The 13,950-nt window shown below is 37.8% G+C and overlaps 1 protein-coding gene across 6 annotated transcripts in view; it reads right to left on the reverse strand.

Annotated features, from left to right (window-relative positions):
- The window catches only part of sgip1a (SH3GL interacting endocytic adaptor 1a), a 57,800-nt gene that overhangs the window by 19,832 nt on the left and 24,018 nt on the right, over positions 1-13,950 (reverse strand). For 2 of the 6 annotated variants that reach the window (XM_077534843.1, XM_077534841.1), the window contains 10 exons: positions 13,817-13,879; positions 13,618-13,683; positions 13,372-13,542; positions 6,809-6,820; positions 5,058-5,079; positions 4,880-4,955; positions 4,578-4,663; positions 3,800-3,880; positions 2,314-2,388; positions 72-830 (listed from right to left, as the gene is read on the reverse strand). In XM_077534843.1, coding sequence (XP_077390969.1) covers positions 72-830; positions 2,314-2,388; positions 3,800-3,880; positions 4,578-4,663; positions 4,880-4,955; positions 5,058-5,079; positions 6,809-6,820; positions 13,372-13,542; positions 13,618-13,683; positions 13,817-13,879 — 1,411 coding nt within the window. Of the gene's footprint in view, positions 1-71; positions 831-2,313; positions 2,389-3,799; positions 3,881-4,577; positions 4,664-4,879; positions 4,956-5,057; positions 5,080-6,808; positions 6,821-7,716; positions 7,761-13,371; positions 13,543-13,617; positions 13,684-13,816; positions 13,880-13,950 lie in introns of those variants that run through there. The other 4 variants (XM_077534846.1, XM_077534842.1, XM_077534844.1 and 1 more) reach the window with 3 other exon arrangements.

Consider the following 13,950-nt stretch of genomic DNA (forward strand, 5'->3'; position numbering starts at 1 on the left):
GTTAACATTTTGTGGACAGAATTTACAATGTACATTGTTGGGTATTGAATGAGTAAACTTCATCAACTAACCGCTTTTCGTTCCAGCCGTCCCTGATGTTGGACCTGGTGATGAGACCACCGCCCGGTACGTTGGGGGAGGTGGCGGTGGAGGTGTAGTTCGGTTCCCCTGGCTTGCATCTTTGGGCGAAGTGGCAACTTCACCTTCTTCCTCTTTGGGTCGAGTTTCGTCTGTATTCTTTGTCTGGATTGGTGGATTGGAGCACGTTGCAGTTTCCTTTTCAGGCGACGTCACTGATGGAGGTGTACTTGCTTTGGGAGCTGTTGGGATGCTGGCTGGTTCAACAGGTGGATGTGTTGAGGTCGGAGGAGATGCAAGCTCCTTGGGCGAAGGGAGCGACGAAGTGGTAGGTGAAAGAGGATTTCGGTCCTCGGGCGTAGAAGGCCCTGAAGGGACAGATGGTGCAGATGGCTCCTCTGACGGTGGCGGCGTACATCCTAGAGGAGAAATCTGAACTTCTTTTGGAGAAGGAGGTTTCGGGAGATGAGGTGCTGTGTCTTCTGCAGGAGGTGGTGATACAGGTAAAGGCGGAGCAGGAGATTCAGGGGGAGGCGGCGAGGCTGGTAATGGAGGAGCTGCTTCCTCTGGAGGAGGTGGGGGAAACGGAAATGGAGGTGCTGGCTCCTTTGGTAGAGGTGGCCGGTCAGGAGACTGCTCACTGAAGCACACCCACGTGTCACTTGCATCTTCATTTGCAGGAGGAGCCTGCTCCGGTCCAAATAGGTTATCTAAATCAGCTATGGATGTCTTTCTTGTTGAGTTTTCAGTTTCTGTCGATAAATCAGAGACAGACAATCACTCTTTAATAACAGACTGTTTGAAGAGGTGATTAGAGAGTTGACCCAGGAGGATTAAGCATACATAATGGAGCAAGAAGATAATGGGAAAAAAAAGATAGAATACGGTACATACAATTTATTAGACGAGCGCCAAAAGTTTAAGATGTCTGCCACTTAAACGCCCATTTTTCCATAATAGTTTGAATACTTATATACAGATGGGTTTTCAGTAAAATGATATCTTTATTGTGGGAATGCTGAAGCATTCCCACGTATGTTATTGTGATTTTTCTTCTCCACACTTTTTTGCCGTCTAACAACTCCCACATAATACTTCCAATTTACACTGTTCAAATTTCAACTAGCTTCAAAATTTCATGCCTCCTGGGATATATATTAGTATTGTTCCGATACCTTTTTTTGGCCCCCGATACCGATACCGATACCCAGCTTTGCAGTATCAGCCGATACCGTTTTTTTTTCCTCAACATGAAAAAGCTGTCCTGCCATTGGTTCAGAGCATTCAAGGGCCAATAGGATATCTTAGATCGCCATGCAGTGAACATGTCACATACCAGTGAATGTCGTGCACCAGCAAGACACAAGATGCTGCATCCAAAATCCTATATTAGCATTGGAATTAATGGTATTGGCATGTTACTTGTGAGTACTCACCGATACCAATACCACTGTTTAAATGCAGTATCGGCACCTCTGCCGATACCAGTATCGGTATCGGAACAACACTAGTATATATCATCTTATTCCACAGTACTTACAGTATTTGCACAATTTAACGTTTAATATCAACTTTTCCCCATTCATTTTCAATGGGACAGACATTGAACTCAAGTGTCACTTTCCACGCCCACTTCCATACATACAAGTGATGATCATTACCAGCTCTCTGATACTGCTCGGTTCTTTTTATTCATTTATCTTTCAACTGCAATGAAAACTTTGTAATTTTCATAGAATTTATCTTTCAATTTACTTCAGAAGCATTCAGCTTAGCATTCAGCTATTAGCATTCCGCTTTCAGCATTCCGACACAATTTCTCCAGAAATTGCACTTATTCTAGTTAATAAAATATAATTGGTATTATTTTCCAAGATTTTTTTTAGGTTTACAAAAATGTTTTTAAAAATGGTAAAACACATTATTTCTTGATTAAAAAGTAAAATGATAAGCATTTGCTTACTAAAAATAGTTTTAAAAGTTGCATGTTAATGAAACCCAACTTGCTGAAATTGAGGTAAATAAAGGTGAATTCAGTTCAAAATTCCTCATTCCTGTTTAAAAAGTGAAACAATAAAACCCAATCCGCATTAAAGCAGTCCCTGATATGCTTCCCGGTTAAGATCTCTTGTTAATGACAAGATAAACACATTTGTTCAGCACACAGTGAACAAGACTAATGAGAAAAAAAAAGTCCTGATGTAATGGTGAGAATTATACACGAAAACGTGTTACCAGTGTCATCTGTGGAGGCAGGTTCAGTTGTCAGAGGAGATGTTGGGACATTCTTGGGTGGAAGTGGTGGTGGAGCTGCAGATATTGCCAGTGAAACAATTAATACAGACACCCAAAAATGGTACTGTCAATTTGGATGATGTGCGCAATGAGCATGTGATCTGATTTTCAATGGTAAACTTTACCAAAAAATAAAAAAGTAAACAACACCCACAATAAATTAGGTAATGTCCACTACATGAATAAATGAATGAATGAATGAATGAATGACTGTTTTTTGTTTGTTTGTTAATTTGGGCTATTAATCAAGACTTGTTGAACTAAATAACTTTTCTTTGTATGTGTTAAATAAATGGAATAGAAGTTGAAAAGGATTTGCAAATCATTGGTTCTGCTTTTAGTTATGTTTTACACAACAGTCCTACTTCAATTACATTCATTTGGAAATGTTATAAACTTAGAGTAGTTTGCACTGACCCAACAACACGTTAAACAACCTGTTATTAATTATTTGGAAAAGTATTATGACAACTGAGAATTGTTTAAAGGAAGTGGCCAGTTCCAACCAAATTTTCAACTTTTGCCAAAAAATGTTATTTACAACTGGAGTTGAATAATTTGGACTTCAACAGAAGTATTCAGGAATAAATCTAATTGTGCTTTCTCTGGAAATGCCTTTTCTACAAGCATTCATTGGCTATTGGCAGGCTAGCTTGTTCTTTAGCTTTGGCATGGTTTGATTTTGTCCTCCTGTTTCTTTGAGTTCTTGTTGTGATCTGTGTTATGTTGTCCTTGTGGGCTTCCCCTGTCTCGTCAAACCTGAGTATGTCCACCTGTGTTTGCCTACCCCTCCTAATGTGCCAACCAATCAGCACCCTCTGCCACTTGTGTCTTGCCCAGCTGTGTCTCGTTTTGTCAATTAGTATGTGTATTTAGTCTCTTGTCTCCCCTCTGTCTGCGTCAATTCATTGTCATTTTCCTCATGTCATGCTGCCGGTTCTGTTCCACGCCTAGTCTCGGTTTACCCTTTTGGACTTTGTGTTTTGGTTTCTTAGTTTGTAGCTCATTTTTGTCGCCTCATTTTTGTTTAACATTTTTTTTGACCACATTCTTTGCCTCTTTGCCTTACTTCCCTGCATTTGGGTCCTCCACCACACCCTGACGTGACATTTTTAATGTTATACGTGTGGACATAACCTAAAGGACAAAAGATAGCCCAGGAAACATTAACCATGCACATCAATTAACAACCATGCTAAAGGACAAGGAAGACAACAAGAAAATTTCCATGGACATGAAAGAAAAATGCGTCAACCATCATTTGTCATTCTGTGATGAAATGGAAAGGTTAACCTTCTAGAAAGTGTTATAGCCAGTATTCTTGTTTTAGTAGATGAGGGGGCTTGTTAAGTGACATGATGGACGTGTGTACGTCGCCAGGGAGATGAAGAGGCATGGCAAAATTAGCAGGAAATTCTAAACTTACTTCCTGTGGGGAAGGGTCTTGTCATAGAGGACTCGGGCTCTGACACAGAAGCCCCCCACACATCAGATTCAGACAGAACCACTTAGTTCAGGAGGAGACAGAACACCAAAACAAGAGAGTGAAAAACTCTCAGATATAATACAGATCCAATTCGTGCACAAACAGCGCTATAAATCATGACAGTTCAATGTTTGACCATTGTTGAAGTTCGATGCAAAATACTTCATCCATTGATGATGCATTGATCGATGCAAAATATTTCAATCACTGCTCTAAATGATTATTAATCCTCACAAAGAAGAATGCACAAGTCCACGACATTAGTACTTGACAATTGCAGAGCGTTGTCACACACATAAATCTAATTTATTCCTGAATAAATACATGAAACGGAGGAGTTACGCAATAGCTAAAAGCTCCCTGCAGTGTGCATCAATAAATCCAACAGGATTGAATAAGAGCAGCTGACAACAGACTCTGCATATAAACAAGCTACACTGTGCAAATAACAAGGCCCTTGAGTGCCACTTTAAATTGTGACCACAGCAAAGACATAGTGACATAGAGAAGAAGGAAATTCCACTGTTTGTGTGAATAGGGAGGGAGGCAGGGAGCTCGAGAGAAAAGGATTTGGCTGATGGACACAATTTATACTGTAGCTATTATACTGTATTATTTGAAACAATTTTTGCACAGACTTGGATCAGTAAAAAATGCATCACTAGAGTAAAAAAAAGTCAATAGAAATAATTGGAAAAAAAAAAGAAGATGAAATTACCTTCTATTTTCTCTTCTCCAAATGCCGATTCCAAAGGAGGCCCAAACAAATTTGTAGTCTCTTCGGAGGCTGGTGTCTGCTGGCTGCTGCAGGGGAATAAAAATAACATCATAATGAGTAACATCCAAACACAATTCATGTCATCTTATCATTCACGACATATATTGTAACTGACAATAATTACACTGCTTGCAACATCAGCTTGACATGAAACCGGTCTGGTGCATAAAAAGGTTGGGGACTGACGCTGCACACAACCACAATGTCATAAACACCTTGTGGGAGAACAGTGATGTACATACCTGGGAGCTTGTGTTGCAAGAGCAGGTGTGGGGGCCACAGTGGGAACCACACGTCTTGGTCTGACAATATCTTCACCTGGGCATAACATTTGTGAAATATATATGCACGTCTTGTATAACATTCTACCAATTTTGTAAAAGTGAGCTGAACGTGACGTTTAAATAAACTGATACTTACTGGAGATGTTCCCTTTCAACCCCTAAAACAACAATAAAATGAAGTTAAAAAAAAAACCCTAAGCATAGAAAACCCTAATATGTCATCAAATACACCATAATATGCAACCACCAATTTTGGCTCCTAAAATTGCATCCTGTGTGCTAAAAAGATTGTAATGTTCCAAAAGGGAAGATGGTGCTGACTAAGTGCAAAGAAGGATAATCAATGAATAAACCACTACATCAAACAGCTGTACAAAAAGGGACAATTACTGACACAATACACATTGGGGTCTATAACAGGAGGCCATTTGCAGCCACCACTGTTCACAGGGGCCAGTTTAAAATAGGAAGAGAGCAGAGGGTGTCAAAAAAAGGTGCCACTACTACTAACAAAAAAAATGGTTTATCTGCCTTAGAGTTTTTCTAAATCTGCAAAGATAAAAATAAAGTATTTCCAACAAAAATTTTAAGACAATTTATCTTCAAAAGACTGTGCTGAATAAAGATAATTAATTTTCAAAACAAAATAGTCTTCCACTTAATGCTTAGTGTCAAGGTCTGATTTATGAAGTTATTACTATAATTATGTTCAAGGAACTGTTGTTTTTTTTTTAAAAAAAAGGTAATTTTACCACAGTTTGCTCTTGTTTTTTGTTCTGAACGTGGATATGGACTTTGGGTGCTGTTAAGTGCAGGAGTGGATCTAGTCTAGTGTGATAAAGGGCCATGGGACACCCCAAAATCTTTAAAATTCCTTAACTATTTGTCTCATCTTATTACCTTTAACAAAAATATGTAAATAGAAAACAATATATAATTGCTTTTTTGAATGATTTGAGCATGTTTACTAAATTAAAATTGAAGTATTTTAACGTGGCCCGTGCATCTTCCATTCATCTGTATGCAGCCTTCAAACAAAAAGTTTGGACACCCCTGGTCAAATTAATAGCAGATAATTCCTTTCTAATATTACACAGTGATATATTATATAAATGTAATGTATGTAAATGTAAAGACAAAATCACAAAGCAAAGATTCCTGAGTATAAAAATCTGTGTAAGAAGCAATAATGTATCCACCTAATTTGACTAAATTACATCTCCTGAGCAAGTTATAGCACACAATTTTCATTGATTACAAAAATAATAGCATAGTTCATCTTTAAAAATAATAGTTGTATAGTCATTCAAATTACTCCTGAGCAGTGATATGGTGCAGAAGGTGTCAATATTGGAAGCCTTTCACTGCTTGCTTAGAGTGGGAACGGCGGGAAAAGAAAATTAACTTCCGTTGGAGAGGCAACAGAGAAATAATATTGCAGCTGTGCTTTTAAACAGTCACGTCTACATGTGCATGCATGTATGAAGTCCCCATGGGCAGACCAAGGGGGGACTGAGAGGGCACATGAGGAGAAAGAGTGAGAGGGGAAAGCCAGGGAGCAGACCAGAGGATATGAGAAGACACGATGGGTAGTGACTGAAGGAAGACATCAAAGAGTCCAGCTGTCGGAATTGATTTTTTTTTGTTTTTTTCCAGTATGGGGAGCAAGCATGAAGCCGTTCATGATGGAAAACAACAACACAGGCACATACGTGAGCGTGAGAATCTCGAATCTATCCATATTTTTTATTTTTTTTTTACTCCAAGTGTTCCAATGCATCACTTCAGCCACTGATCCCACCTGTGCATATTCTCTTGCGCAAGTGGAGTCATGTGATGTGCTGTGTATAGCTTGACAAAGGAGAGATGGAGGCAAAGGACACTTACCGGGCTACGTCTCTGTGACCAGCAAAAAGGAAGAGAGAAGAGATACCTGGTCAGAGAGTAACAAATCAGTAACACAGACATCACGTGAATCAGAGGAAGACAGCTGCAGCAATTTGCTAAGGCGGCTCACATGTTGGGGGGTTGAGGATGAAAGAAACAAGATTAGGATTTAGTTTTAGAAAAGGTCAGTCCAGCATTAAGCAATAACTAAAATACCTGATTTTTAAGTTTTTGTATGTGCATTTACCCCCATCGATACTGTAACCTGGAAAAATGTTTCAAGGTTGTTGGTGAAGGGACAAAAATAGTGAGAGCAATTTGCAAGGCTTTTTCCTCTGTATATTTTAATGTGCTTAGTAATATTTTTCCCTCTATTACGCTCTCTACTGCCTTCATCTCTTTATTTCCACTGAAATCTCGTCTATCTTCCTGCGTCATGCCATTTTTCTCTCTCTCTCTCCAGCTCTCCCTCTCGTGCTGTTCCAGTTGTGCAGTGAGCCATGAGCGATTACAGTGATGCAACAGAGGGAGGGGCATGCTGGAAATGATTCATTTGATTGGCTGCTGTGGAGTTGGACACGGCGCAACTCCATATCTCATAACCAATCACTGTCGTTCTCACAATGTAAACAGGAAGTGATGACACCATGACCTTTTTGTTTCTCTCACTGATGGTTATCACTTGAACTGTCTAGCCCAGCTCATGTCTCAAAGGGGTTTGTTTCAATTGGTATAGAGAAAAAACGTGTAGTGTAATATATTGTATTAATTTGTTTTGGTGGTGCTGAGCTCAAGTATTTAAATGCCATTTAAAAGTCAGTACAAATGCTGACTTGCACTCAAAGTAACTATTTGTGTAAACATGCAATTGTTTGAATTTTCAATAAGTTGTAGTAAAAAACACTAACCTTCTTCATATATATCACAACATTAGCCTGATGATTGGCCTATCAATAATTAGAAAAAAAATAAATAAATCATGATGTCATGAAACAAGTTTTTAACATACAGCATGCAAAGCAAAGGCTTACCGGACTTTTCTATAAAGCATATTAGAGGCAACAAAAGAAGGGAAGATAGAAAAGAAATTAGGAAGCGAATGGAATAGTTAAGAGTGAATTGCAGTATTCAGTATTGATATGGTCAAGGCAAATCAAGGTGTTTGTATACAAAGAGCAACTGCATAAAATGTAATGAACAATAATAATAAAAAGGAAAATATGTAATAGAGAAAGCAATGCGCATCACACAAGCTTAAATAATCCTTTCAATCCACAGCAATACGTATGCAAGTATATCTGTGTCATCTGATTCTGAATCTGAAATACTAACACTGAATTTTATTTGCATCAAGATTCAGTGTGCACTGTGCAGTTTTCAGCACATTCAACTGCAATGTCAATAGCCATGAATAATAGTAGGGATGAACAATTTAAGGAAAAGATTGAGCGATAGTGATCTTTTATGAGAGAAACAGATTTCGATTATTTGATTCGACCCTCTCAAATCAAGCTTCAGGGCAATAATTAAGGTGTGCATACATAACATTTACAAATATGACAGAAACTTACAATATACCATCGAAACATTAAAATCTATTTCTCTAACAATGTAAGGATCTAAAAGAGGCTTTATGAGGGAGGGCAGTCCTTTACATGTTTTTTTGTTTTTTTTGTTTTTTTAAACTTGCTCAATAAAGCCTAATACTTCTTGTGTCATGCGTATATAAATATGGAATGATGTGTAATCATTAGAGCTGTCAAAATTAATTGATTAATGCACAAGTAATCAATTCTCAAATTAATTGACAACTATTTTAATAATGAGGTATATGCCACGGAAGAGGCGGGACTTCCAACTTCTGTGATTTTGCACATGAGCTTTGATTCCGGTTCCGGCCATTATTTCAGCATTCAACAGTAATTGTTAACTGATTTCTGTAGTCAATAAAAGAAGCCTGATTATCTTCTGTGTTTAATCTAAATAAGAGATTAGCAAATATCTGTTTTTACTTTGGAAAACGATTGGCTGGCAACTAGTCCAGGGTGTCCCCCGCCTACTGCCCAGAGCCAGCTGAGATAGGCGCCTGCACCCCCCGCGACCCTTGTGAGGAATAAGCGGTCAAGAAAATGGATGGATGGATGGATTTACTTTGGAAAACGACCAAACCTGTCACATAGTACAATATAAATTTCCACCTTTTTTAATCACTATACGAATGTTAAGTACGAAATAAACACCAATCACCAGTAAATAAATAGTAATCTGGGGGGGGGGAAATGCTTTCATGCAAAATTAAAATGAATCCAATTATTCAATTAATTGATTCAATAATTGATAGATTAATCAATTCAAAAAAAATATTCCACTGTGACAGCACTAGTAATAATGTATGTAAAAATATATTTTACTCTTTTTAAACAAAAATGTTTTGACTTTTACACTAATTTGCATGATCATCATACATAAATCGTAGGCAAATTGTTTTTCATATTTTTGCTTCAAATGGAGACTGAGGGCTGATGAGCGATATGGCCGAAAATTCATATTATGATGTAAATTTAATTCCTTCAAAGTAATGCAATCTATTGTGATATAAAGTCAAACGTAAAAGAAAAAAATCAAGTAATATCAAGTTATATAAATGTGAAAAGTAAATATTTCCTGTTAAGAGGCAGCATCAGATTAAGTCTTCTCTCGGCTTCTTTTCAAACAAATTCTAAATATTTCATGTCAAAAGTCAAATCATGAATATTGTGTTTGTGGAATATGAATCAAGCAGAGAAATCCACCCGTTTTTAGTCATCTCAGGGTGCGGCCAATTTGCCACTTGCTGTCAACTGAAAATGACATCACACTGCCTGAGGGCTCAGCTGGTGAATGTCATACCACCAAACCCAGAGAACAGGTGAGCCATGATTGGCAGTCTTCATTGGTTGATTGAGGTTGGATGCCTGCTTCATTGATTGCTTTCTTTGCAGTCAGATTTGTAGCTAAATGTTACATTTGCAGCTGAATGTTAAGATTCAATGTTGATTTATTTTATTTTTTTATCCACTGAATGTTTTGATTGATTCAGCATTACCGATTTAGATTCAGAATCTGAAAACATTTAAATAATGGGTTAGTGGTTTTATGGTTGCTATATTATTATTATTTTTTAGTATCTGTGACCTTATTATATACAAGAAAACTACAGACAATTGAGGATTATTATCTTGTAAAGGCAGACATAATTCAAAAATATATTTCATTGAACCTCATTATATTACAGTTATACCAGATGGGAGTGTCCATGCAAACTATTGTCCTTCCATTGTACATGGAAATGTGCTAACTTAAAAGACAAAAATGTAGCAAAACCTGAGCCCAAGATATACAGTAGCACCTCAGATATCATACAAGTTACCTGAAAGTGTGTAGACCATACACACGACTGCCACAATAAAAAAAAAAAGAAAAAAAAAAGTCATTTACACCTGATCAGTTCAGCATAGCTGCTTAGTTGAACCCAAAGGCCCACATTAATAATTGAGACCCATACAGAGAGCTCCTGTGACTATTGGCAACCTTAAACAGCTGAATGACACACAGGTTCTGTGTGCCCGCTTTCCAAACTGAATTATTCAGCGTGGTTACACAAGCCTGTGGTCCTTACTTTGGAATAGAGGTATGACATTCATTTCACAATTCACTATGGCTAATTTTGGCATTCATTAACTAAGCACTATTTTCGCACTGTTCTATTTTGGCAACGTGTCATCACCAGATGGGTGTTGTTGTTGCGCGAGTGTTTTGTGTGACAGATGCTACATAAATGGGAGAATGCCGACGTCACTGGGAACTCTACCAACATTGTGAAGACCCCACAACTACATTAAGACCACAATATTTAGTAGAAAAGAAGAACTCTTAACTTATTTTGGAACTAAGAATTGGCATTTTTATTCTAGAATTCAAATTGAGATTAGTTTGTTTTGCATAGATATGCTAGAAAAACAAAACAGTGGTCCATTCATATTTCTATTAAATTCATGAGCGGGTTAACTCAAGTACATTATAACATTCATGTAATATATGAACATATAAAATACGTACAAACAAATTGAGATGCTGATAACTTTCATAACTATTTTTATCTGGACAGTCTACCTTCACATTTCGCTCTTTGGGTCAAAGAATCCTTGCTGCATTAATATGGCATGCAAACCGCATACCTGAAGATGAGATCTCACATTCAGTTGGATGAGATCACCTTTTGTTTGCTTTCTCACCATAACTTAATTTTTTTGCCACCCGTTCGGCACCAACAACTGACTGTGTTCACTCTTGACTGAATGAGCCAGAATGACAACAATGTCACACCTGTTTATGAATTTCTGAAGCACTGCAAACATTTCTAAAAAATGTTCCTATTAGAAAAAAGAAAAGGACTGTCTGCAAGTGACACACTCCTGAATATTATTGTTTGCCTTTGTTAATATTTTCAGATCTGAAAATTTGCATGATTTACATTAGCAGGAGTCCCTTATTTCCATACTGACATGGCAAAGTTTTTTTTAAGAGATTTTGACCTCTCATACTTAAAATTTAGTATTTCTGAGATACTCAAATAAAATAGTTGTCTATCATTGTTGTTCTTGTTTATGCTTTGATCATTTTAAGTGGAGAGAAATTTGTTTTACAGGAGGATATTTTTGTGTCACATAATCGTATCACTTAAGGGAATACAACATTTATTAAAAACGCACCAGCTATTGTGTCATATGATTAATTTCAACTCTTCCCTGAAAAAAATCGTCAATTTATGGGGAATTTTTGCATTAATGGTAAATGGTAGGGGTGTTTAAAAAAAAAAATCGAATCGGCGATATATCGCGATACTACATCGCGCGATTCTCGAATCGATTCAATAATCGGCAGAATCGATTTTTTTTTTTTTTTTTTTAGGATTCACACCTTGAGCATGGAAGAATGTTAGATGAACGGCACATTAAGCCTTAATATTTTTATTTTAATGCTGTTCAAATGTGAAACAGATTGCAAACTGTTTGTGTACAGTGGCTCACGGTTATAAGCCTCAAGTTTTAGATAAATATATTCATACAAATCTTACAGTGTACATGTACAAATTTACTGATAGTATTTTCTAAATTTGAATGGAAAAAAATCGCAACAATCGACTTATAAATTCGTATCGGGATTAATCGGTATCGAATCGTGACCATTCGTATCGGGATTAATCGGTATCGAATCGAATCGTGACCTGTGAATCGTGATACGAATCGAATCGTCAGGTACTAGGCAATTCACACCCCTAGTAAATGGGCTGCTTTTTATATAGCACTTTATGTACACCATAAACAAACATAAATACACATGACTCCGAATGACTACAAAATCATCCATCCATCCATCCATCCATCCATCCATTTTCTTAACCGCTTGCTCCTTGCAAGGGTCCCAGCTGGCTTCGGGCAGTAGGTGGGGTACACCCTGAACTGGTTGCCAGCCAATCGCAGACTACAAAATCACTCACAAAGAATTATTGAATCCTACGGCCGACATAAAAAGTGAATTTTGCCCTAGCAACAAACCATTTCTTCAAAAGCAATACAGCCATGGGGGAGTCGCCAAAGATATGAGTCTAGCTGAAAGTGAAGACAAAACTGTGGCTGATAATTAGGACACTGTCAGCTGCCCAATCGTGAGTAAAACTTAGGGACTGTCCACCAATTACAGATTCCAGGGTGACATATGTGGGACAAATCACCATAAAAACAAACAAAAGTATTTTTTCAAATGGTAGACCAGTGCTTACTACAGCTGAAAATGTCTGCCATTGCGGAGACATAGGAGACATTTAAGTGGCACAAATATTCAGAAATGGACAATATTCACCAAAAATCAACAAAAACACATTTTCTCATTCTGATTGGTGTAATAATTGACAATGATAGGCCACTAAGTACTACAGCTTCAAAATGTCTTCATATCTGTCATTATGGAGAGAAAAAAAGTTATTTAAGAGACAAAAGTAGTTGCACATTTGTTGTTTTGCCACAATGACATGACATTTTCAGCTGTAGTAAACAGTGGTTTACCATTTGCAACTACTACTACAGCATTCAAAATAAAACAAAAACAACATTTTATTTGTTTTACATTGATTTGCCCACCATTTAAAACCATTTGAATATATCACCATCAAATATGTCATTTGTGGATGCTCCCTAAACCTGGATGGGAAGAGTAAATATCAAACATGGAACTTTTACTCGCTCCTCCAGCTATATTTTACAGCATGCTTGCTTACCTCTACATTGGGCTTGGCACCCCCCATCCAGCTGACACACCCACACCCACACCATAGAGAGGACAACTTCCATCCAGCTTACTCACCAACTGTGGGTTGTAGCCGATAACCCTACCATCTTTTTACCCGCTATCTAGGATTTGCTTCTTACTATCTGTGATTTGTTACAAGTTGGACCTAATTCACACGGCATTTCTCGCCCCGCGGGCCGCATTGAGCAATCAAAAACGTCAGCCAAGTTACTCACCAGAGGCGAAGGGGATAGGGCAATGTTGCCTATGGAGGCTTTGAGCTCTTCAACTGAGGGCACTGCCACAACTTGATCAGCTGGGAGGGGCTTAATCTTAATTTTGAACTTTTTCCTGTGGTCTTCCTCTCCTTCCGACTCATCAGAAGAGAAGAAATGGGACTTGGGGCAATGTGGGGGAGGTAGATGTCAAGGAAAAGTGTTGTTCATCCACAGCGCAATAAGATTTAACAAGCATTTGAGGATATTCGCCTGGTCTGCCTCATCTTCAGGTCTGATGCTATAACCCTCTTCATCCACCTCAGGAGAATTCTGAAACACAATCAATCAATGTAAAGCTCCATTAAGCTTCTATAGGGAGATATAAATTATATAACTGACACTTTGAGTACTTTAAGTTAATCTGGCAATACATTAGGTCTCCATGTGTCAAATGGCTTCTTACATATCTTTCCCAGTCAATTTCTCCATAGAATCCATTTGGGGCTCCATTGGTCTTCCTCTGAGACTGAGAAGAGATGATAGTGAAACACAGGCCTCATCAGACAATCAAGTTACAAGTGTTTACATTGCTTCAGT

This window comes from Festucalex cinctus, chromosome 10, assembly GCF_051991245.1.
Source record: "Festucalex cinctus isolate MCC-2025b chromosome 10, RoL_Fcin_1.0, whole genome shotgun sequence".
NCBI classification, from domain to species: Eukaryota; Metazoa; Chordata; class Actinopteri; order Syngnathiformes; family Syngnathidae; genus Festucalex; species Festucalex cinctus.